General features: G+C 44.8%; 4 protein-coding genes across 4 annotated transcripts; 3 read left to right on the top strand and 1 right to left on the bottom strand.

Moving 5' to 3' along the window:
- The first annotated feature begins 620 nt into the window (after positions 1 to 620).
- Positions 621 to 1,954, top strand: LOC137817859 (uncharacterized). Its single transcript, XM_068621085.1, has 2 exons — positions 621 to 882; positions 976 to 1,954. Exons 1-2 carry the CDS (start codon positions 621 to 623, stop codon positions 1,332 to 1,334), a joined length of 621 nt encoding a protein of 206 aa, XP_068477186.1. The 3' UTR covers positions 1,335 to 1,954.
- Positions 1,955 to 3,544: 1,590 nt separating this feature from the next.
- Positions 3,545 to 4,102, bottom strand: LOC137817858 (uncharacterized). Its single transcript, XM_068621084.1, has one exon. The coding sequence runs from the start codon at positions 4,100 to 4,102 to the stop codon at positions 3,545 to 3,547; it is 558 nt and encodes a 185-aa protein (XP_068477185.1).
- An 8,939-nt stretch (positions 4,103 to 13,041) lies between these two features.
- Positions 13,042 to 17,208, top strand: LOC137817857 (uncharacterized). Its single transcript, XM_068621083.1, has one exon. The coding sequence runs from the start codon at positions 13,042 to 13,044 to the stop codon at positions 17,206 to 17,208; it is 4,167 nt and encodes a 1,388-aa protein (XP_068477184.1).
- Positions 17,209 to 25,662: 8,454 nt separating this feature from the next.
- On the top strand, positions 25,663 to 26,121 carry LOC137817855 (uncharacterized mitochondrial protein AtMg00810-like). The gene has a single exon (XM_068621082.1). It carries the CDS (start codon positions 25,663 to 25,665, stop codon positions 26,119 to 26,121), a length of 459 nt encoding a protein of 152 aa, XP_068477183.1.
- The last annotated feature ends 386 nt before the right edge of the window (positions 26,122 to 26,507 follow it).

Here is a 26,507-nt window from a genome sequence, read left to right as displayed (position 1 = left end):
ACCATGGGTTTCGCCTCGACAGGCGTCTTGCCCACATGCACGTGCTCTTTGGGTGGCGTCTCCGCGGGCTCTCCCTTTATGGGCGTCTCCCCATGGCCCGAGCGTTCTGTCACCATGAACACGCCCATCTTCGTTTTTAAGCTATTCTCATAGCACTTTCGAGCCTCCTCTTGATCTGACTTGATCACGATCACTCTGCCACTGAGATACGGCAACTTCAGCTTCATATGCCGCATGGAGGCCACTCTCCTTAGCCTATTCAGTGGAGGCCTCCCCAACAAGATGTTGTAGGCTGAATTGGCGTTTACAACCAGGTACCTGATGCTCTCGGTACGAGATGCGGTACCATTCGTAAACGTCGTTCTCAGCTCCAGGTACCCCCGCACCTCAACCTGATCCTCAGCGAAGCCATATAAGCACCCTGTATACGGCCTCAACAGATCGGGGGACAACTACAGCTTGTTGAACGTGTACCAAAACATCACATTCGCGGAGCTTCCTTGGTCCACGAGCACTCTGTGCACTTTCCGACCAGCAGTCACAACTGAAATCACTACGGGGTCGTTGTCCAGGGAAGAAGCTTGTGGCTGAGCTTCAATGGGCTCGTTGGAAGAGTCTTGATGTCCCTCTTCCAACAATCGTATAAGGTCTTCAAAGGGAAGTTCTTTAAGATTCGGTTTAGTAAATTTGACCCCACCCTGTTGGACGAGTTCCCCCTTTACAGGGTGCAAGAGCCAGGGCTTAAGAGGCCTAGGTGCCTGGAAGACTTGACCTCGCACGACCGAGAAGTATGCGAGTTCTTCTCGAGGTTGGGAGTGGTGTTTAACACTGCTGAGTTGATCAAGTTTGAGTACAACCCCGGGTCCCTTGAGGGCTATATCGGTATCCCCCTTCCCCTTGCCTTTACTTATGTGTCTCTTTTACTTGTGTGTTCTGCTGGTTCAGTCTCTTATGTGTTATATTCTTCTTATGTAGGCATGGTTCTGAACGCTGAGAAGAGGAGGCAACTAGCTGAAGTGGCCCTTCAACGTAAGGCTGCTCCTGGCTCTTCTGCTGCCGATGCCCCTACTCTTGCTGATAATGCCCCAGGCCCTTATGCCCTTGTCCCTGTAGACCATAGGCAGAAGGGGGTAGTCAAGGCCATTGCCTTTGAAGACGAGGACACTTATTCAGGCATCGTCTTCACGAGGAAGCGAAAGGCTGATGTCGCTGTCCCTTCTCCCTCACATTTGGATGCTCATGCCCCTTCCTACAGGGAACATCCTTCCAATACCTCTTTCCCTCGTGACCTAATGGTGCAAGAGGGTATGGGGTTAGAGTGCCTTAGGGGGTGATCATGGTGCATTTCCTGCCAACCTGCCTGCCTTCCTCCAATAGGCCCTGCACTCCTTCCAGGATCAGGAAAGGCTGGAGAACATGGAGGAGGATCCCCTGCAAGAGCATACATCAAAGTGCCTTGGGGACTTCCTCGTTGCATTTAGCCCCCCTCGACAAGATGCAGAAGTTGAAGGAGGCAGCTAGCCACAACGCCCTTCAGATCAAGGCGTTCAAGCACCGCGAGACTGCCCTTTACCTGGAGGTGGCAGATCTCCACAAATCTGAGACAACAGTCAAGAAGCTCCTCTTTGAGAAGTCTCAAGAAGCTCTGGGAGCCCAGGCCAAGGTCTTGACTCTCTCCGAACTGAGATCATTGGCTTGAAGGAGAAGGCAGAAGAGTCACAGGAGAAAGTGGCTAGGCTTGAGGAAAAATCATCTCAACAAGAGGAGAGGCTTGCCAAACTAGAGGAAGAGCTAGCTCGCAAGGACGAGCTCTTCAAACAGACTAAGGAGGAGCACACCAATGACGTCGCTGACGCCTACGCTGTAGGGTTTGAGGATGCCATGGCCCAGGTTGCCTGCGTGCACCCTGGGGTGGATCTTTCTCAAACCGGCTTGGCCCAGAAGGTTGCTGGTGAGCAGTTGGTCAATGTTGATGAGTGACTCCTCCTGTTGTAATTATTTGGCAATCTGTAAACAATCGTCACTTGTAAATATATGCTTCTATTTATAAGATATGCATTTCCTTAAACTGCTCCTTTTTGTTATTAGCTGCTTTGCCTATGTTGAATTAGACTAACAACACTTTAGAACCTTTCTAACTTAGGTAGCACGCTTCTGAACCTTTCTACTTTAGGTAGCTTGCTTCTTGACCACTCGCTCGACCTTAACCTTTCTTTGATGTGTTAGGGTAGAGGTGGTGCTTACCCGAACTCTTACTCCGCCCATCCTTTGTCAAACAAAGATAAGGGAGATGCTGCTCTTGACCTTGGCGTATATGGGCAAGGGATGTCTTTAACTAGGAACCACACTGTTCTTGACCTTGTCTTACAAGACAAGGGAGAGGCTTAGTTAGCTGGTCTCGACCTTTCCACATAAGAGGGAGATATATAACTGGGAAACATATTGACCTTGCGTTACGAGACAAGGAAGAGGTAACTGTTCTGTCCTCGATCTTGGCATCCCCACGCAAGAGGGAGGCTCACTAAGAACCGTACTATTCCCAATCTTAGTGTTTCTAACCCAAGGGAGAGGTTCACTTACTGACCTCGTCCTCGCCGTATAGAGGCAAGAGAGAATTTTAACTGAGAACCATACTGTCTCGACCTTGGCGTTCCCACACAAGAGGGATGCTCACTAAGAACCATACTATTCTCAATCTTGGTGTTTCTAACCCAAGAGAGAGGTTCACTTACTTCACTGTACAACAAATTTACAAAAAAATTGGAAAGACATATCTTTTAACTAAAACTTTATTGGGTGCCATTATCGGACACCAATCGTTTTGGGACTCCAAAGAGACATACTATGTTCTTCCACACAAAGTGCTAGACCTTGTGGGTTGTGATTTGCGCTACTCGCTCAGCCTCTATCCACTTTGTGAAGTACTCAATAACAACCATGAGGTACTTCATCTATCGCATTGCTAAAGGGAATGGCCCCAGGATGTCGATTCCCCAGGTATGAAACGGCCATGGGCTATGAATCGATCTCAACTCCTCTGGGGTGCTTGTGCCAGTCAGCATGTTGTTGGCACTGTTTGCACCGTTGTGCATACCTCGTGCAATCCTCCCTCATGGTTTCCAGTAGTATCCAGTGCAAATGGCCTTCGATGAGAGAGCTCAGCCACCGATGTGAATCCCACATATCCCCTTGTGAAGTTCTGCCATAATGCGCGTGCACTGCTCACCACTTACACATATAAGGGTAGGGTGAGTATACCCGTGTCTGAACAAGTATTTGCTCGAATTTTTCTTGACTACTCTGGCTTCTGTAGGTTCCAGCGGGAGTATCCCATCAATCAAGTAGCATCGGTAGGGTGTCATCCAGGTTTCGCCTCCTTCAACTAGGCAAACGTGCATTGACTCTTCCCTTGATAATACGCATGTGCTTATCTTGGGCGTTTTCAGTGTTTCTTGAGTCAACGACCGGTGACTTCTCTTAACACCTTCTAAGATGCTTATTTGTTGGACTTCTGCTGTGCTATCTGTGGTGGTTTGAGGTGTTTTCAGGGTCTCCTGTATGACTGTCCTCTGTCTGTCCCCTTGCCTGAACTGACGAGTTTTGCTAGCAAGTCAGCTCGGGCATTCTGTTCTCGAGGGACATGTACTAATTCGAACACTACAAAAGTCTCCTTTAGAATCTGGACATACTGTAGGTATGCAGCCATCTGGGGATCTTTTGCCTGGTATTCTCCTGTAACCTGCCTCGTTACCAGCAGGGAGTCACTCTTCGCCGGCAAACTCTTCGCCCCCATCTTCTTGGCTAGCAGCATTCCAACTATCAGGGCCTCATACTCCGCCTGGTTGTTACTGGCCTTGAAAGCAAACCGTAGGGCCTGCTCGATCAACAACCCATTTGGTCCTTCCAAGATGACACCAGCCCCACTGCCCTGCTGGTTAGAGGACCCATCTACGGAGAGAACCCATATGAAACCTGCTTCCTCTTGGTGTGTGGCTGCCGAGGAGAGCTCTATTGTGAAGTCAGCATAAACCTGACCTTTAATAGGTTCTCTTGGTTCATACTGCACATCGAACTCTGATAGCTCAACCGCCCAGCGCACCATTCGTCCTGCCACATCGGGTTTTTGTAAGACCCTGCTCTAGAAGTAGTGGCGAAGTCTTCGCTCTGAAAATGCTACTGCCAGGGTTGCCTTCTCTATGGCTTGGTATCTCACCTCAGGCCCTTGCAAAACCCTGCTCACCAAATATATTGGTTTCTGCACCTGGTCCAGCTCCTAAACCAGGACTGAACTGATCGCCTGATCAGTGACTGGGAAGTACAAGCAAAGCAGGGTGCCTAGCTGTGGCTTGCACAACATTGGTGGGCTGGCTAGGTACTCCTTCAATATGAGGAATGACTCTTCACACTTCTTGGTCCATACGAACCTGCTATTCCTCTCCAGGAACTAGAAATAGGGGTGCCCCTTATCTCCTCCTGCTGACACGAATCTGGACAAAGCGACCATTCGCCCTGTCAACTGCTGCACCTCCTTCACTGAGATCGGGCTGCGCATGGCTATGATTGCAGTGCACTTCTCAGGGTTCGCCTCTATCCCACGTGCAGTGAATAGGAACCCTAAGAATTTGCCTGCCTCTACCCAAACACACACTTTGCAGGGTTCAACTTACACCTGTATTTAGCTATTCTGGTAAATAACTCTTCTGAATCAGTGACGTGCTGATCCTTCACCATGTCATCCACATACGCATGGACATTTTGCCCTATCATGGGCGCAAGTACTCTATCCATCAGCCTTTGGTAGGTGGCCCCTACGTTCTTGAGCCCAAAAGGCATCACTTTGTAACAATAACAAGAGAGCTTCATCATGAATCTTGTCTTGCATTCGTCCCTGAAATGCATCCGGATTTGGTTGTATCTAGAGAAAGCATCCAGGAAGCTAAGAAGTCTACATCCTGAGGCACTATCTACCAGGGCGTCAATGCTGGGCAGCGGTAGTTTTAGAATGTATGGCCTTAAACAAGAGGGGGGTGAATTGTTTAAAGGGGTTTTCAAAAACTTTTTAAGCTAGAATGAAATTCTTTTTAATAAACCAGATTAGGAATTCATTTAGCCAAGAAACAAAGCTCAAAACAGCAAAGCACCAGAAAAACAATCGGTTGTTTCTGCGAAACAATCGGTTGTTTATACCAGTAAAACAATAACAACTTTATTTAAAAGAGTTTGAGAGAAGAAAGAGATACACAAACAGTTTATACTGGTTCACTCTTAAACCAAGAGCTACATCCAGTCCCCAAAATCCACTGGGCAATCCACTAAGCAATCAATTACAGATTACACACAAACACCACCAAAGAAGTGACCTTGATCCCCTCAAGAAACACACTTCCTTTGGCTCAGCACACCCACCAAGAATGTTGATCTTGACAACCTCAAGAGCACACAACCCTTCTTGGCTTTACAACACCAAAATGTACAAAGTATTCAGAACGAATTACTCTTGTTACAGAATGAACTGAAATCAATACATATGTAATCCTATTCCACTCTCTCTTGAGAAAACCAAAGCTCAAAGGTGAAAACTCAAATTTTGAAAGCAATTTCTGAAAAACTCAAATCTATTTTTCTCTTTTCTTGTTTGTTATAAAACATTAACAAACTATTTATAGCTTTCAAATATTGGTCAAAGCATTTAAAACAGGAGCGCTTTCAGTTTGAAAATCATTTAAAGCACACTTAACTAACAAAACAGATTCTGTTAAGATTTTCAAACAAACAATCGATTGATTTCATGAAACAATCGATTGTTTTGGTTTGATAGCAAGTCAACCAACCAAAACAGTTTTCAACCTTTTCAAAAACACCTAAGTATAAAACAATCGGTTGTTTCGACAAAACAACAGGTTGTTTTTCACTTAGTTTGAAAACCACTTTAAACTTAAAAGATTTGAAAACACTTAAGCTTTAGATTCAACAAAGAGTGGATTACAAAGATAACTACCCAGATCCTACTCTAAAAATACAGCAGCAACTCCAAGCAACTTCAGCCTTCCATCAAACGCTAGGATTTGGATTCTTCAAAGCTTTTGATCACACTTGTTTCAACAATCTCCCCCTATTTGATGAAGACAAATCCTTGGTTGCTCGTGTTGGGCTTGTTTGAATCTGAAGCAGTTCCTGCAAAACAATCTTTAAGCAGCAGACAAACAATCATTTGTTTCCTCGATTCAATCAAATGTTTCTGTCAGTAGAAGCAGAAAACAGTTTTAATTTCAGAGTTTTGACAGTTTTAACAGTTTGAAACATATTGTAAAGGACAGACAACAGAAACACCAACCAATTCTCCCCCTATTTGTCTTCACAAATAGAATTGAAGCACAATTTTAAGAGAGATTTTGAGAGTCAAGAATACCTAACTCAATTCTTAAGAAGAAAAACCTTTCTTTTGGTAGTGGTTTTGTGAAGATATCAGCCAATTGCAGTTTTGTTTCAATGAATTTCACTTCACAATCTCCATTATTCACATGATCTCGTATGAAGTGATGGTGAATCTCAATGTGCTTAGTTATTGAATGCTGAATCTGATTTTTGGTGAGATTTATAGCACTTGTGTTGTCACGAAGCAAAGGAACCTTGCTGATCTTCAATCCAAAATTTGCATTGAAGTTGAACTTTTACCTTATAGAGATTTAAATGACTTGATTCAACTTTGCATTAAAGTTGAAAAACAAATTTTGAGAAAACAATCAAGTCGAAAACAAAGTTCATACCATGTATCTTATGACAAGGATGAGTTCCATAGAGGGGAAGAACATATAAAAGAAACATCTCTCGAACTTTCCCAAAACCTATCCAAGCATATCTCACACACTCAAGCTAGAAAAATTCCATGTTTTACATACCTTGGTAATGATCAATTAACATCTGAATGTCCCAATGAAAGATCTATGATCTTAAGGGACAAAGATAAGAATAGTAGCCAAGAAAAAGAAACTAGTGAGAGTGATGAAAATGTAAAAATAGAAAATCAAGAGAAAACTCTTGGGAAGCAAAAGGCGTGGGAGAAGAGTGTTCCTTCCCACAAGGTCATTCAACAAGAAGGAAAAGTTGAAAATACCTTTGAAAATATGTTTCTTGTTGAACAACCTCAAAGCCTTACCTTTTGTAAAGGAACACATGCAAGATTATCAGTAGATTATTTTGATTATGTGAAGGTCAAGTTATCTATAGGCATCTACAAAGATAAATTTTTATGTGAGGTAGTGCCTAAAGAAACTTGTCATGTCTTATTGAGACAACCATTGCAAAATGTTTAAATTTCCATGATCAATGGTCGTATCAATGAGACTACCTTCACACATAAAAGAGAAATTTTCGTGAAGGAGAACTCATGGGCCAAATTAGAGTTGATAAAACTCTAGAGCTTTTAAAAGGAAAATTCTTTTGGTCACCCATGAGAAAAGATGTTAAAAGACATTACCCTAGATACATTTCTTGTTTTAAAAATACATCTAAGGCAATGTCTCATGAACTCTATACTCCTTTACCTTTTGCAAATGATCCATGGGAAGACATAAGCCTAGATTTTATATTAGAGCTTCCTAGGACAACAAAAGGTTTTGATTCCATTTTTATGGATATGGATAAACTCTTCTTTAGAGAAGTGATAAGTCTTCATAGTTTATCTCAAAGCATAGTATTGAAAAGAGCTCCAAAATTTGAAAACCATTTTTTGAGGATACTTTTAGAAAAACTTGGAACTAAGTTGTACTCCTCAAATTCTTATCATCCTCAAAAGAATGGTCAAAATGAAATTGAAAACATAGCTCTTTCTACTATGCCTAGAGTAATCATAAAAGGCAAACACAACTCTAGAGATAAGCATGCATACAATAAAGTAGTTCACAAAACTACTTATATTTCTACATTTGAGGTTTTATGTGGGCTTAATCCTCTTTCTCTTTTTGAGTTGTTACCATTTCCTAAAGGATTTGTGCCTAAGGAAAAAGTAACAAAAATTGAAAATTTTAAAATGCATAAGAGGATTAGAGAACACATACAACGACCAAAAGAGAAATATTGTAAAAAGTTGCCAAAAACAAAAGAAAAACAAAAATAGCAACTTCATACAATTGATTTTTATATAACTGCTTCAACTAACTCATTTGCTTTATTTGATAATTCCCCTACATGGACGTTTGATCTAGGAGGACAAGCATAGTTGAAGAAGCAAGAGGCTGCTATCCGAGATCAAATCTGTAGATGTGAGGATAGATCTTGTCAAGAAGGAGGAGATGATGGACACCATCCAGCCACATCCATCCCCCTAGCCATGAAGAAGAAGAAGCAATGGATTTGAGGACAAATCCTTTTCAAGAGGGAGGGAATGATGGAAGAGGCCCCAACACCTATCCATGGAAAGGCCACCTAAATATCAAAATGAGGCAACCACTAGAGTTATGGTCAAAGAGGGGCCAAGAGGATACATTCTTCATGTCATAAACTCTAATGAAGAATAGTTTTTACATTTTTTTGTGAAAATTAGCATAGTTTAATTCTTTTTTTTTTGTTGAAACATGCAAAGTGGTACCTAAGGACCGACCCAATTTGACCCTAGATGAGTGTAAGTTCTAGATGAATTAGCACATGGAAGCATTCTAGAATCTTACCTCACATGGGCTGAAAATAGGTGTCACTTTTCACATGTGCCAACACTTTGAATTTGGCTCTAACAATTACAGCCCTCCAAGCCTATATAAGGAGGTGCTTGGTTCATGTTTTCACAAGATTATTTTGAGTAATGAAATGCTGCCAAAATGTGTTATTCTTACTCCCTTGCCTAAAATCTCTTAGGATTTAGGTCTTAATCTTCAAACCTTTCACCTACAAAGAGAGTTGGTCGAACCTCTCTCACTCTCCTACTTCTCATGCACATCCAAGGCTACCACAACTCTTAGGAGAGCCTTGTTCCACCAACAATCCATTGAAGCTTCCGCAAATTCCACCACAAAAACCGCAAGTTGAAGAGCTCAAGCTATCACGTCAACTCAAGAAACACCCTACAGCTTGACCTATGACACTGAGATCATGATTCCGGTTGAGGTAGGCAAGCCTACCCTTAGAAGGCAACTCTTTGATTTATCACTAAATCAAGAGAGTCTATCGATCAGAATTGGAATTGACCTACTAAGCAAGCTCCGAGACAAGAGCAAGATCCATGAAATTGTATGCAAACTCTGAGCAGCCAGGCGGTAAAACACTAAAGTTCGACCGAGAAACTTTCAGAAAGGAGACCTCGTTTGGAGGATGAGAAGCGAAGCAAGGAAGAACGACGAAAAGTTATAATCCAATTGAGAAGGGCCCTTCCGGGTCCGAGAAGTAGTAGTTGGGGGGGCATACCACCTAAAGTGATTATCATGAATGTCACGCACCTCAATTTTACTATAGTTAAAAATCAATAAATTTAGGCACTCTTTCCTCACCCGACTGTTTCCTCCGTAAAGAGGGTTTTTGGTCCGGAAGGTTTTAATGAGGCATTTCTTCAAATGTGCATTTAAACAAGCTCAATTTACAGCTCTTAACGCTCAGTTCGGTCAAGGAAGTAGCCTTAACCGGCATACCCTACCGACTCTTCAAAGACTTGGTTCGATCAAGGACCTAGCCTTAACCGACATACCTTGCCGATACCTTAAAGATTTGATTCGGTCAAGGAAGTAGCCTTAACTAGCATACCCTACCGACACTTTGAAGACTCGGTTCGGTCAAGGAAGTAGCCTTAACCGGCATACCCTGCCGATACCTTAAAGATTTGATTCGGTCAAGGAAGTAGCCTTAATTGGCATATCCTACCGACATTTTGAAGATTCGGTTCAGTCAAGGAAGTAGCCTTAACCGGCATACCCTGCCGATACCTTAAAGATTTGATTTGGTCAAGGAAGTAGCCTTAATCGGCATACCCTGCTGATACCTTAAAAACTTGGTCCAAATAAACACATCAAAGCTCATCGGTCATACCAGCCGACAACAAACACTTAACAAGATAGTTATTATTTAAAGTTACCACGAATGGTTAACTATTAGAGTTTCATTTTATATAACATGCATCGTGAAAAACAGGTATGAAGAAAAAAATGACTGATTCATTGATTAAACAAAAGGTGGAGACCACACCCCGACCTCAGAGGAAGAAAATAAACAGCCACACCCCGACCCGAGGAAGAAAAAAGTTAAAAACTAAGCTTATTGGTCTTCATCTTCAACGTCCTCGGCATATGACCTATGTGTTGCATTCTTCAAAGCTCGCAACTCATCAAAGGTCATCAGTTGGCCCTCATAGACGTCCATATTGATGTCAAAGTCACCGACCAGTGGCAGCTCATTGTAGAGCAAGTGAGCTTGTCGGACAGCTTGATTGAAGCTTTGGCCCAACATAAGTAAAATTGAGTTACCAACGAATTTTTTGTATATAATAATGTAGTTTGGCAGGAAAAATATGTAAAAATTCGTACGTAGTCTTGACAAGTTAAGATGAAAAACTATTATCTACAAATATTACCTACAATGTACAGGGGATTGCACGACAACCAGAGACAGAGGGAAATATACGGGATACTTTATTACTTAGTCTGACTTTTATGGAAGCTTTAACAATTTACGGGTTAGTTGTAGCATTAATGCTAATCCTTTTGTTTAATCCTAGAAAGATAGAAATCCTTTTTCGAATTATATGAATATTTCATTTTCACCCACAAATATTATCTATGAATTTATTTGTAGGTAATTACAAACATATAAATCCAAAAATTAATAATATTATTAATTATTATTAAAATTATTAATATTATTATTTATATGATTATTAATATTATTATTGTTTATTATTATTATTATTAAAAATATTAATAATAATAATAATAATAATAATAATAATAATAATAATAATAATAATAATAATGTTAATATTATTATTATTATTATTAACATTATTAATAATGTAACTAATATTATTATTATTAATAATGTTAATATTATTATTATTAACATTATTAATAATGTAACTAATATTATTAATATTATTATTATTAATAATTATTATTATTATAATTATTATTAATATTATTAATTATAAAATTTAGAAAAAAATCTTATTTTGAAATAATATATTTATAGGCTAAAATATATTTTAGATTGTAGATTTTTTAAGGTATTTAGATTGTAAAATTTAAAATGTTTTTTTTTTTAAATAAAATGATTTTTTTTAACTTAACTACGAAAGTGCAGGAAGAAATAACGCCCTTGTTAACCACCCATACTTAATTAAAAAAATACTTATGTACTTTTTATACTGGGTTTCTGTTTCCTGTTTATTGTTTTACTTATTACATTTTTTCTAAATTTTAAAGAAATATTATATTGTGAAATTATTTTTTAATATAAATTTAAATAAATAGAAATAAAATTTCATTATAAAATACTAGTATAAATGTAATTAATCATTTTCTTTAAAAAATTTAAATAAGTTACAATATAAAGTAAACTTTAAGTAATTTATTTTTAAATAATTTAAATTTTTTAGTGTAAATAAAATATATAAATCTACAAAATAAAATTTAAACACTTTTTAATTATAACTAATTTTCTACCCAATAACTTTATTTTAACTACATCATTATAAATATAATATAAAAATTTTGGAATTTAATATAATATAAGAAATTTATATATATATATATATATATAGGGAGAGAGACAGAGGGCAAATTTTAATATTGGTGAAAACCATTATGAATGACACTCATATTTTATTTTAATAAAGTGAACTTTTCATTACATAGATCATTTTCATAATATTTGGACGTTGTTTAGAAAAAATAACAGAAGATAAAAATATTTTTTATAATTAAATATTGTTTTTGTTTGTAAGCAATTTTATGCATGCATATCTAGGTGCTTAACATTTATATGTTTTGTTTTTAATTGCATTTTTTTAATCAGCTTTTTAATTGCATAATTTAATGAATAAAAAAAATATTTTGAGTGGAGAGTTGTGCAGTTGAAAATTGAATAGTAGGGAATCCAATTCTTTAAAGTCAGAAGTTATCTACCTTATGTGTGTTGGCCAACCCTTATCTTTAGATAATACAAATAATAATTGACTTAAAACTTCTGCTAATGGACAAAGGGACATAATTTTGAATGTTGTACCGGTATGGCCGAGAGGCCGAGACCTTAGAAGACTTGGTCGAGACGACCGAGAGGTCGAGATCTTAGAAGACTGGGCCGAGAGGTCGAGACCTTGGAAGACTTGGCCGAGACGACCGAGAGGCCGAGACCTTAGAAGACTTGGCCGAGAGGTCGAGACCTTGGAAGGCTTGGCCGAGACGACCGAGAGGCCGAGACCTTAGAAGACTTGGCCGAGAGGCCAAGACGACCGAGAGGTCGAGACCTCTGGAGACTTGGCCGAACGACCGAGAGACCGAGACCTTTGGAGACTTGGCCGAGAGGCCGAGACCTTAGAAGACTTAACTTAGACGGCCGAAGACCACAGGTATTTGGCCGATGACCGACCCTTACCATGGGAATTGGCCGATGGCCGAACCCCATTACAACTAACGCTCAAACCGAGATCAGTGAAGCTAATCCATCATCAAGAATTAGGTAATGCAACCCTAAGCGGTATCCACCTCGATAAACGGGCCCAACAAGGTAGGCCCACTAGAATAATATAAATAGCACGCATTTCAAGGAGTAAGGTATGTCATTATTATTGTTCACCTACCTGAGAGCTAACCACCCGCTTTACTGACTTGAGCGTCGGAGTGCCTTCGCAGGTACCCCCACCATCCGGTGTTCACCCGACGAACGAGTCCCGAGTGCCGAAGGATAAGCAGGAGGACGAGAAGGATCCCAGTTCATCACCCAGCCACCTGCCCGACCGGAGGAAGGAGAAGAAGACTTCAACAGTTCTCTAGGTCCCATCTCCCTAGCAGGAACAATTGGCGCCCACCGTGGGGCCGAGGGAAACTAGCTGAAGGAAAAAAGTAGATGGTTTCGACAAGAAGCATGGAAAGAATGACTGAAGCCGACCAAACAATGCTGCTGCTGTCTCTCCAGAGGGAGATGGCCGAGATGCGGAGAAAGGCCGAGGAGGCCGCTCAGAAAAATGAACAAGAGCTGCAAGTTCTCCGCAGGGAGAACGAAGATATGAGAAAGAAGCTAGGGGAGGGAGGACCCTCTGTTATACCGACGAACGTGGTCGACAAGTCCTACACCTCTCCCCCCAACCCGGATGTGGCCGAGGGGACAAGAGGTCGACCCCCTCCCCGCGAGATTGAAATGGGCGACGAGTCGTGCCTAATCAGATCCACCCGGACGAACCTGACGGCCGACCCGAACCGCCGCCACCCCTTTACGAACAACATCATCGAAGTCCCACTTCCTGAGAAGTGGAAGGGTTTCAACCGAGACCGATACGACGGGTCGACCGACCCGGACGAGCATATGGACGCCTACACCACCCATATGAGTCTCTACACCTCGGACGACGCCGTCTTGTGCCGAGTGTTCCCCACATCCTTGAAGGGTGCAGCCCTTAGCTGGTTCACCAAGCTCTCACCGAACTCCATCGACAGCTTTGCCACGCTCGTCGCAAAGTTCGAAACACAGTTCACAACCAGCCGGCCGCATCATCTGACCTCAATCGCCCTGGTAGGCATCCGCCAGGAGAAGGGAGAGTCGCTGAGAGCCTTCGTGGATAGGTTCAGTAAAGTGGCGATGAGCATCCGAAATCTGAGTCCGGATGTCGCCATGCACCACATGCTGACGGCCCTGCGCCCGGGGCCCTTTGCCGACAACCTATGCATGCAACCGGCCGACAGTCTGGACGAGCTGAGAAAGAGAGCCGCTAAGTACATGCAGCTGGAGGAACTAAGAGAGTTCCGCAACCAGGCCCGTGCCGAGGCCGGCGGAGAAAGGAAGGAAGAAAAGGACCGCCAGGCGCGGCCGATACAGAGAACTGACCGGCGACGGGAGAATCGAGACCGACCAATTCGATTCTCGAGATACACGCCGTTGACAGCTGAGAGAGGGAGGATCTTGGACGAGGCCCTCAACGCCGAGTTGATCCCTCCCCCAAGGAAGGTGGCCAGCCCAAATAATGCCGACCGGAGGAAGCAGTGTCGGTACCATCAAAACACCGGACACTCAACCGACGAGTGTCAGGCCCTCAAGGATAAGATCGAGGAACTTATCCAGGCTGGGCATCTCCGCCGTTTCGTCAGGAATGGCCGAGACCCACCCGGCCGGGCGGATCCACCCAGGCGGACGAGGTCACCCCAGCGCGGCCGAGAAAACCAAAATAACAGAGGCGACCGGCAACCCGCAAGGGCCGACCCCCCTCGAAGAGACGATCCCCCCAGGGAGGGCGATAGGAGAGGTAACCGAGAGGTTATCAACACCATAGCCGGCGGTTTCGCCGGGGGAGGAAGCACAAACAACGCCCGGAAGAAGCACCTCCGGGCGGTACACCAGGTAAACGCCGTGGCGTTCCGACCGAGGATGCCACCCATCACGTTCACGAACGAAGACTTTAAAGGCGTGGACTACCGCCAGCAGGACGACCCGATGGTGATAGCGGTCGACATAGATCGATTCACCATAAGGAAGACCCTCGTGGACCAAGGAAGTTCGGTAGATATCCTCTACTGGAAAACTTTCAAGGCCATGAGAATGACCGAGGCCGAGATGATGCCATACGGCGACCACGTGGTAGGATTCTCGGGCGAAAGAGTGGGTACCAAGGGGTATATCGACTTGTACACCACCTTCGGAGAGGGGAAGAACACCAGGACCATCAAAATCCGGTACCTGGTCATCGACGCCAACACCTCCTACAACATCCTCCTCGGCCGACCATCCATCAACCGGCTGATGGCCATAGTATCAACCCCCCACCTCGCAATGAAATTCCCTTCAAAGACAGGAGACATTCTCACAGTCCACGTGGACCAGAAAGAAGCACGAGAGTGCTACGCCGAGAGCCTCCGGGTGGAGCCTCTAAGGGCAGACACCTCTCCCCTTCGGGCGAGAAAGTCCTCCCGAAAGGACCGCTCCCCCAGGAAGGACCGGCCTAGGGAGGCCCAGCCAACCGTGGCACTAGTAGACCTTGATCCCCGGGCAACCGAGGACAGGCTAGAGGCAAGAGAGGAGCTGAAGAGAGTCCCCCTCCTCGACGAAGAGCACAGCACGGCTGTAGGGACAGCCTTGGCGGCGGCCGAGGCCGAGGTCATGCACGCCGTGCTAAAAAAGAATGTCGACATGTTCGCATGGACGTCGGCCGACATGCCGGGAGTAAGTCCGGATGTCATCACCCATCGGCTGTCCATATTTAAGGAAGCCCGTCCGATCTCCCAAAAGAAGAGGGACTTGGGCGACGAAAAACGACTCGCTGCGAAGGAGGAGGCCGGCAAGCTCCTGTCGGCCGGATTCATAAGGGAGGCCCGATACACGACATGGCTGGCCAACGTCGTCATGGTTACCAAGCCTAACGGTAACTGGAGGATGTGCGTCGACTACAGAAACATCAACAGCGCATGCCCGAAAGACACCTACCCCCTCCCGAACATTGACCGACTAGTGGATGGGGCGGCCGGCCACAAAATTATGAGCTTCCTGGACGCTTACTCTGGCTACAACCAGATAAGCATGCACCCGCGGGACAAGGAGAAGACGGCCTTCATGACGGCCGATGCCAACTACTACTACGAGGTCATGCCGTTCGGCCTCAAGAACGCCGGGGCGACCTACCAGCGTCTCATGGACAAAATTTTCAAGGGTCTGATAGGCCGGGCGGTAGAAGTCTATGTGGACGACATAGTCGTGAAGTCCGACTCGTTCGAGCAACATCTGAAGGATCTGGACGAGGTCTTCAAGGCTCTAAGGGGAGTCAACATGAAACTCAACCCCGAAAAATGTACTTTCGGGGTAGAGGAAGGAAAGTTCCTAGGTTTCATGCTCACCCACCGAGGGATAGAGGCCAACCCCGACAAGTGTCAGGCCATACTCAGCATGAGAAGCCCGAACACCGTGAAGGAAGTACAACAACTCCTTGGGCGGCTGACCGCCCTCTCTCGATTTGTCCCCCGTCTGGCCGAGAGGACGAGACCGATCGTTCAGTTGCTCCAAAAAGGCAAAAAATTCGTCTGGGACGACCAATGTGAGGAAATCTTCAAACAATTCAAAGAGTTCCTCACATCCCCGGCCGTCATCCAGAAGCCGAGGCCCGACATCCCAATCCTGGTATACCTAGCAGTCTCGGAGGAAGCAGTCAGCGCTGCCCTAGTGCAGGAAGCCGAGGGCGAGGAGCGACCCATATACTTTGTCAGCCGAACCCTCCACTCGGCCGAGACCCGGTATCAAATGATTGAGAAGGTGGCCCTCGCACTCGTCCTCACGGCAAGACGGATGCGCCCTTACTTCCAAAATCACTCCATAACTGTAAGAACCGACTACCCTATTTTTAAAATCTTATCTAAACCGAACCTTGCAGGGAGGATGATAGGATGGTCGGTCGAACTCTCTGAGTTCGACATACGTTATGAGCCGAGGGGCGCCATCAAGTCTCAATGCTTGGCCGACTTCTCGGCCGAGCTGACACCACTGCCCACCCTCTCGGCCGGCTGGACCCTCTATGTGGACGGCTCCTCAAATAGAACAGCTTGTGGAGCGGGAGTCGTCCTGGAGGGACCGGGCGACCTCCTTTTGGAACAAGCTCTCCAGTTTGGATTCCGGGCGACCAACAACCAGGCCAAGTACGAGGCCTTGCTGGCCGGGCTGAACCTAGCCTACGACATGGGAGCGCGCGAGGTTATATGCAAAAGCGACTCCCAGGTGATGGTTGGCCAAGTCAATGGAGACTTCGAGGTCAAAGAGCCTCTGCTGCAGCGGTACTACCACGCGGCCAAAAACAGTATCGCCCGCTTCAGCAAAGCACCCTTGCAACACATACCGAGGGAGGACAACAAAAGGGCCGACATCCTATCGAAGCTCTCGGTCACAAAAAAGAAGAGCCATCACAGATCAGTCATACAAGTATGGCTGAGACACCCTAGTGTGACGGAGGCCGAGGCCGAGTGCTTGGCTATAGAAGAGGAGGAGGCCGAAGCCGACAACTGGATGGCACCAGTCATCCAATACCTAACGGACGGCACATAGAAGACCGGCCAGGAGAAGGCGATGAAACAACAATGCGCCCGGTACACCATGATCAACGAAGATTTGTATCGGAGAGGCTACTCAACCCCCCTGCTAAAATGCATAACCAGCAAAAGGGCCGAGTACATCCTGGCCGAGATCCATGAAGGAGTCTGCGAAAATCACGCCGGGGCAAGGACTATGGCCGCCAAGGTCTTGAGAGCCGGCTACTACTGGCCGACCGTACAGGGCGACTGTGCCGAGTACGTAAAGAAATGCGCCAAGTGCCAAGAATTCGGCCCCCTCCTCCACACCAGGCCGGAAGAACTGCATAGCATCATCTCCCCGTGGCCGTTCGCCATATGGGGGATGGACATTATCGGTCCATTCTCCCCTGGGAAGGGGCAGACCAAATTCCTCCTGGTGGGAGTGGACTACTTCACAAAATGGATCGAGGCCGAGCCCCTCGCCTCCATCTCGGTGCAGAATGTACAAAACTTCGTATGGAAGAGCATTGTCTGCCGATTCAGCGTCCCACACACAATAGTGACAGACAACGGCCGACAGTTCATCGACCGAGGCCTACAGTCCTTCTATGACGACTTGGGCATCAAGTCCATCACGGCCTCGGTAGAACACCCACAAACCAATGGGCAAGCCGAGGCCGCCAACAAGGTCATACTCAACGAGCTGAAGAAGCGGCTGGGCAAGGCAAAGGGCCGATGGACCGAGGAACTAATCGAGGTACTTTGGGCGTACAGGTGCACCCCCCAAACCACCACGCAGGAAACACCCTACAGCCTGACATACGGAACCGAGGCCATGATCCCGGTAGAGGTGGCCGAGCCCACCATACGACGACGAATGTTCGATCTCACCCTAAACGAGGAAAGCCTAGCGGTCAACCTCGACCTGATAAGTGAGCTTCGTGACAAAAGCAAGATCCGGGAGGCTGCCTGCAAAGCCCGGGCGTCCAAACGGTACAACACCAGAGTCCGGCCGAGAGGTTTCCAGAAGGGCGATCTTGTCTGGAGAATGCGCAGCGACGCAAGAAAAAACGAAGGGAAGTTCTCATCCAACTGGGAGGGGCCTTTCCGGGTCCGAGAAGTCGCACAAGGAGGAGCCTATCATCTAGAATGGCTTTCAGGAAAAATTGTACCGAGGACGTGGAATGCCACGCACCTCAAATTCTATTTTAGCTAAAATCAATAAAATCACGCACTCTTTCCTCACCGAACCAGGGAGGTTTTAACGAGGCGTTTTCATCAAATGTGTTGGAAATATTCTACCAAAAATATTGGCCGAACGCCCGCTTGCTCGATTAACATCGCAAGTGCCGGCCTGCCGACTGCCCACTTGCTCGATTAACATCGCAAGTGCCGGCCTACCGAACGCCCACTTGTTCGATTAACATCACGAGCGCCGGCCAACCGAACGCCCGCTTGCTCGATTAACATCGCAAGTGCCGGCTTGCCGACTGCCCACTTGCTCGATTAACATCGCAAGTGCCGGCCTACCGAACGCCCACTTGTTCGATTAACATCACGAGTGCCGGCCTACCGAACGCCCACTTGTTCGATTAACATCACGAGTGCCGGCCTGCCGACTGCCCGCTTGGTCGATTAACATCGCAAGTGCCAGCCTGCCGACTGCCCACTTGTTCGATTAACATCGCAAGTGCCGGCCTGCCGACTGCCCGCTTGCTCGATTAACATCGCAAGTGCCGGCCAACCGAACGCCCACTTGCTCGAATCCAACATTCGCAACTATTGGCCGATCGCCCGCATTTTATTTGCTCGAGTTACACGTTCACAATTAAAATGGCCGGTCGCCCACATTTTACTCTCTTGAGTTTAACGCTCGAAAATAGTGGCCGACCGCCCTTATTTTACTAGCTCGAAATTCGACGTTCGCACTTACTACCGATCGCCCAGATTTTACTCGCTTGAGTTTAACGCTCGAAAATAGTGGCCGACCGCCCTTATTTTACTAGCTCGAAATTCGACGTTCGCACTTACTACCGATCGCCCAGATTTTACTCGCTTGAGTTTAACGCTCGAAAATAGTGGCCGATCGCCCTTATTTTACTTGCTCGAAATTCGACGTTCGCACTTATTACCGACCGCCAACATTTTACCTATTCGAACCTAACATTCGCAAAATGCTGGCCGATCGCCCAAGGTCTTGCTCGTATACATTCGTAATCTTTGGCCGATCGCCCGAATCAATGGGAGACCGACAGGGTAACTTGCAAATTTTTACGCAAAACAAAGATGAAAAGAAGATAGACCATACATTAAATGATAGAAACAGGGCGATACAACAAAAATCAAAATAAAGAAGCCACACCCCGGCTTAGGAGGAAATAAAAAAAACAAGAGCAGGCCACACCCCGGCCAAGGGAAAAACCTAGTCTTGGACTTCCAAGCACTCCCCCTCCTCAGCCTCGGCCTCCCCCTCAGGGATCCCGACCGCCCGAACCTCCGATGCCTCCAAAGACCCCGCCTCGGCACTTGGAACCAACCGACCTTGGTGAACTTCATAGTCCATGTTAAATTCACTAGTGGCCGGCGGTCCCCCATAAAGAAAATGGGCTTGGCGCACGGCTCGGTCGAAGCACTGCTTAAGCAGCTCCTCCGACTCGTCGTAGTTCCAGTCGAGTTCAGCCTCAACTTGGTCCTTGGCAACTTGGAGGGCGGCCAATTCAACGGCCGAGGACGAGAGCTTCTCCTCAGCCACCTTTTTCACCTCGACGGCTTCGGCTACCGCCCTCGAAGCCTCCTCTTTGGCCAAGGCCAAAAGCCGTCTCGCCTCGGCAGCATCTTTCTCAGCGAGCTCCCTCTTGGCAGCCTCCCGGGCGGCGCTGGCCGAGAGGTCTTCATTGGCAGCCAAGGACCGCTTCAAGTTCTCGCGAGCCTCGGCCAGATCCTGCTCCAACCGAGAGGCATCCTCGGCATGCTGACCGTGACCTTCGATCCCTTGCTCAACAAGGACGATGGACCGGCACATCAGCTCCAGCCCACTCTTCAGCAGGTCTATGGGGCCGACCGACCGGATCGACTCCCGGGTCCCCTCAGGGAGAGCCACGCGAACCCTACGCGTAAACTTGTGACTACCCCCTAGAAGATCTAGGGCCGAGATCGGCGGTCGATGGCCACCAGCTGAAGCACCGGATGCTTGCTCCACCTCGACTATCTCGCGGCGGGAAGGAGGCGGCGTCGATAGAGAGCCGGGGGAGCGGTAGGTGGTGGCAATGTTACCACCATCCCTCGCCCTTTTCTTGGACTTGTGGGAAGGGCCGGCCAGTTCCCCCTCGGCAGCAGGGGCGGCAGGAGCGTTCGCAGGAAGAACGTCGATGCTTCGACGTCCCTTTTGGGCTGCCTCCCTCTTCCGGTACTCGTCAAGGACGCTAACGCCGGCTGGTTTCTCGTTAACCATCGTAGCTGCAAACCAAAAAACACAAGTTAGAACAGCGAAACTAAATATACCGACCGACACAACAAATGACGAGCCCATACCCCTAATGGCCGCCCAACGCGTCGTCTCGGTATATGCACCGATCAGCGATCGGCAAGGAAGCTTCCTTGGGAGTGCGTCGAAGAAGGAGAGAATTTCTACCTCCTCCTCACTCCCCATCGGCCTCGGCCAACTCTTAAAATCTTTGGGCTTGGAGGTCCAATATAGGGGGAACCGAGACCGACCAGCTCGGTCAAAGAAAAAGGCCGTCGCTTCAGGCCGAATGACGACCTTGACAAACCTCTCCTTAAACCGCTTATACGAAACCGCAAAAGGGTCAAACAATACATGCCCCGGCCGCCCGGCCAAAGAAAGCCAAGAGGAAAGACGGCCGGGGTGGGAACCATAATAACAAAGAAAGGAAGACGGGGTGGGGCGAAGCCGCATAGCGTCACACAGCAAGCGAAACGCTTGAAGGGACGCCCACGTGTTTGGGTGCACTTGGGTGGGTGCCACGTTGAGCGCCCGAAGGACGCCCATTGTGAACTTATCGAAGGGGAGGGACACGTGAAGATCAGAAAAGAAACAGGTGTACATGTAAAAGAAAGGAGGACCGGCACCAGCCCGATCCATACACACCCGCTCGACCGGCTCACAAGGCAAGATCCTAAAGTAGTCTGGATCCCTAGAACCGTCAGAGTCCTCGCCCGCTTTCAAAACCGGATACTTAGCCAAAAACTTGGCCACAGACTTTTCGGTAGCATAAGTGGACAAGAACTCCACAACCTTAGGATCCACCCAACTAAGATCCACTAGTGGGACGGCCGTCGGGATAGATTTCGGCCGGTCAATGACACCGGCCGGAGGAAAGACCGGTCGACCAACGATGACGGCGGGGGGAGAGTCCGACCGGTCAACAGCGTTAACCGGGTCATCCCCCTGACCACCTCTACCATGGGAGGCGCCTCAACCACACCAACCGATAAAAGGCAGGTGGTAGAAGATGAAGAGGAAGAAGAGGAAGAGGAAGAAGGAGACGACCCAAGGGTGGGAGAAGGACGACCGGGAGAAGGGGAAGAATGGCCAGACGAAGAGGAAGTAGGCCGAGACACGGTCGACATCACTAACCTTTGAAAAACGAGGTGAAGCTTTGCAAAAAGACCGAACGGTCACTCGGTTCTCAGAGCAGTGGGCGAGGGAAGGCTCGGCTATCAGACAAACTCACTCAGAAAATGCAAGGTCTCGACACTGTTGGAGACCCCTATTTATAGGGCCCATGGGCCTCGGAATTCGAAGCGTCGAATCAATCTCAACCGTTAGATCTCTTAGATCCAACGGTTCACAATACTTCCCGCCCAAAAAACCCCTCATTAATGCCAATCATATCACGTCACCAAGGGTCACGTCACGCCGCCCAGATCACGTCACACCTCGAGAATCGAAACAGCCGCACGCCCTAGGAAGACCGGCCGAGTCCCATTATTGAAGACTCATCGGACATAACTCACACATCTGCCCTTGAGCCTGGGGGGCAAGTGTACCGGTATGGCCGAGAGGCCGAGACCTTAGAAGACTTGGCCGAGACGACCGAGAGGCCGAGACCTTAGAAGACTGGGCCGAGAGGTCGAGACCTTGGAAGACTTGGCCGAGACGACCGAGAGGCCGAGACCTTAGAAGACTTGGACGAGAGGTCGAGACCTTGGAAGGCTTGGCCGAGACGACCGAGAGGCCGAGACCTTAGAAGACTTGGCCGAGAGGCCAAGACGACCGAGAGGTCGAGACCTCTGGAGACTTGGCCGAACGACCGAGAGACCGAGACCTTTGGAGACTTGGCCGAGAGGCCGAGACCTTAGAAGACTTAACTTAGACGGCCGAAGACCACAGGTATTTGGCCGATGACCGACCCTTACCATGGGAATTGGCCGATGGCCGAACCCCATTACAATTAACGCTCAAACCGAGATCAGTGAAGCTAATCCATCATCAAGAATTAGGTAATGCAACCCTAAGCGGTATCCACCTCGATAAATGGGCCCAACAAGGTAGGCCCACTAGAATAATATAAATAGCACGCATTTCAAGGAGTAAGGTATGTCATTATTACTGTTCACCTACCTGAGAGCTAACCACCCGCTTTACTGACTTGAGCGTCGGAGTGCCTTCGCAGGTACCCCCACCATTCGGTGTTCACCCGACGACCGAGTCCCGAGTGTCGAAGGATAAGCAGGAGGACGAGAAGGATCCCAGTTCATCACCCAGCCACCTGCCCGACCGGAAGAAGGAGAAGAAGACTTCAACAGTTCTCTAGGTCCCATCTCCCTAACAGGAACAAATGTGTTTAGGGATGCTTATCCTTATTTATAAGGACACACCACCTTAAAAGCAGGTTAAGTACCATTCTTCTAAGATATGATAAATAAAATACATTATCGATTATTGAATTAGAAAACACAAAACTCGTTCTTATATCTCATTTGACTGTAAATGATAATTATATTTAAGCGTTCAGGATCAAATTTAGAAGATGTTAAAGATTGGAAATATTTCTCATTTTTATATCTCATCAATTAAAAATAAAGAAAACTGATAATAAAGTAGTAAATGTAAATTTTATCTCAAAAATTGATTTTATAAAATTAAATTAGATAAAAATTCACTTACTAATAATATTATTTTAAAATTGGTGATGACACCATGGTGGTGTGATGTATTTAGAAAATATATTTTGTGGACAATTGATATTTTTTGACATTCTAATTTTTTTATACTCTCACTTGACAATTAATATTATAATTATTTTATTTCAATTTTTTTATTATTTAAATATAATATTTTATTATTAAAAGGGATTGTAAAATAGAAGTAAGAGAGAAAGATGATTGTGAAACAAACTTTATTATATTTTTGTCTATTTTTGTTAGTTTGGTAGTGCATTTAATAATAATGGAGGTGCGAGGAGAAAACTTTCCCAATTCTTGCAAACCCAACTGAGAAAAGAAAAGAAAAGAAAAGGCCCAAACAAAAAAAATGTAGGTAAATTTGCTTCCTGCACCATATGACTGCACCCAATAAAAGAGAAAAAGACAAAAATACCCTTAAAGAATGGGCTCATATAAAATTATATTCCGGACTTCCTTTTCCAGAACACAATAATCTCTTCCAGATAAATTTTTCCAGAATAAATTATTTTCAATTCTGGATATTTTTATCCAGAATAGGATTTTGATTTTTTGTTTCCATATTTTTATATCTGAAACACAATAATCTCTTCTAGATCTATTTTTTCAAAATGCATTATTTTCAATTTTGGATTTTCATTTCCGGAATAAAGGGTATTTTTGGAATTTTTGAAATTGTCGCAGGTTCAAAAGTGTTGGGTGCAGAAAGCAATAAGTTTCTTCTTGCACTCCTACATTTTTCTTCCTGCACCCTACAATGTTGTGCAAAGACAAAACCGTCCCTTTATAAAAACTGTACATTTATATTTTTGCATTCTGGATTACGAAATCTGGTAAATTTTCAGATTGGCACTTCCGGCAAAATTTTGAATTTGCGCGTCTGGTAATCTTCTGAATCGGTGCTTCCTGTAGTATATGAATGGATCCATAATTAAAAAAAAAACCATTATGGATCTGCCAATCCATAATTTAAAATATGTATTTTGGCTTCAGAAATCCATAATTGAAAAAAATAATTACAGATCTACCAATCCGTAATAGAAATTAGGCGTCCGGATTCAGCAATTTGAAAATCAACAATTTATGCAAACTTTACTTCCAAAACACCACGTCATTCGGTAAGTAACATAATTCACTTTCAGATTGATGAATTCGTAACACATTCCCAGATTTCTATTTCAAATAAAAGGTGAAGGTCAATTTTGAGATATAAAAAATTGTGGAGGTGCAGGAAGAAAAATTATAATAATATGAATACAGGAAGAAATTGCCTAAATATTGTTGGGTAGGGTAAAGGACCCTAAACCCTAAACTAGTTATTACCATTTAAAGCATTAAATCACTCCTAATGTGAAATTAGATATATGGTTTTAACCTTAAGACCATAAAATGATGTATTATTTCAACTACCAACATGAAAAATACGATTAAAGTGAATTTCTCTTAGTCCACGCACATAAACAGCTTATATGCACAATAATACACAATTAAAAAAATAAAATGCATTTTAAGAAAAATTTAAAAATTAATATTGAGCTTTTCACATGTTTCTTTTTGTCAAATTTATCTCGGGCATAAATAAAAGATACAAAACATATAATTTAATTTTAAATACTTTATACTATACTTTGTTAAAAAATTTAAAATAAATATATATTTATTCACTTAAAAATTCAATTGAAAATACAATATTATTTTAATCACAAGTCATAGGAAAGTGAGTATTCAGAAATAAGTCAGATGATACATGAGTAATCACAACGAACAAGGAAAAACTTATTGCAAAAGGGTACAATCAAGAAGAAGGAATAGACTATGAAGAAACTTTCACACCAGTGACAAGATTAGAGACTATGAGATGATTGCTAGCCTTTGCCTGCATGAGTGGTTTCAAGCTGTTCCAAATGGACGTGAAGAATGCCTTCCTAAATGGGATTGTAAATGAAGAAATCTTTGTATCACAGACCATCTATATCCCAATCATGTATACAAATTGAAAAAAACTTTGTATGGTCTCAAGCAAACACCTAGACAGTGGTATGAAAGATTAAACAACTTCTTTCTATCTCACAACTGTGAAAGAGGGAAGATTCACAAAACCCTTTTTATTATAAAGTCAAATTCTGTTGTTATCTTAGTACAAATATATGTTAATAATATTATTTTTAGATAAACTAATGATAGATTGTGTGAAGAATTTGTGACAACAATGCAAGGGGAGTTTGAGATGTCGACGATGGGGGAACTCTCTTTCTTTCTTGGACGGTAGGTCAAGCAATCCAAAGAGGGCATCTTCTTAAATCAATCAAAGTATTGCAAGGAGATACTCAAACGATTTGAAATGGAGAATTACAAAGAAGCCTTAACACCAATGCCTACCAATTGTTATATGGATGCTGATACAACTGGAGTTGTTGTAGATCAAACAAATTATAGAGGGTTAATAGGATCCTTGCTTTACCTTACAGCTAGTAGGCCAAACATAATGTTTGTTGTGTGCCTTTGCGCTAGATTCCAGTCAAACCGAAATGAATCACATCTCAAAGCTGCCAAAAGGATTCTAAAGTATTTGAAGGGAACATCTATTGTTGGGCTATGGTATCCCTCTCATTCCCCTATACAACTTATTGGGTATTTTGATTCTGACTTTGCAGGTTGCAAGCTAGATAGGAAGAGTACTAGTGGAACTTGTCATCTTCTTGGCTCAAGTTTGATATCATGGCATAACAAGAAGCAAGCATGTGTAGCCCTTTCCATTGCTGAAGCAGAGTATATAGTTGTAGGGAGCTACTGTGCTTAGATTTTGTGGATCAAGCAACAACTGGAAGACTTTGGGTTAAAATTCAGCAAGGTTCCTTTATTCCGTGATAATACAAGTGGAATCAATCTCACAAAAAATCAAGTTCAACACTCCAGAACCAAACACATTGAGATCCAACATCACTTTATCCGAGATCATGTAAATAATGGTGATTGTGAGGCACAATTCATTGCCATTGAAAGATAGCTTGCAAACATCTTCACCAAACCTCTATCCAATGACAAGATTTTCTCCTTAAGGAATGAGTTAGGAATCATTGGGGTTGTAATAATCTAATTCCTGCATTTATTATGTTTGATAACTGCTTAGATAGATGTTAAACTGTTGCACTCTGAATATTTTAACCAGTTAATCCTGTTTTTTTA

Source organism: Phaseolus vulgaris, chromosome 10, assembly GCF_000499845.2.
Source record: "Phaseolus vulgaris cultivar G19833 chromosome 10, P. vulgaris v2.0, whole genome shotgun sequence".
In the NCBI taxonomy this organism is placed as follows: domain Eukaryota; kingdom Viridiplantae; phylum Streptophyta; class Magnoliopsida; order Fabales; family Fabaceae; genus Phaseolus; species Phaseolus vulgaris.
Note: the sequence above shows the minus strand (reverse complement) of the source record. Positions and strands in the feature narration are given on the sequence as shown.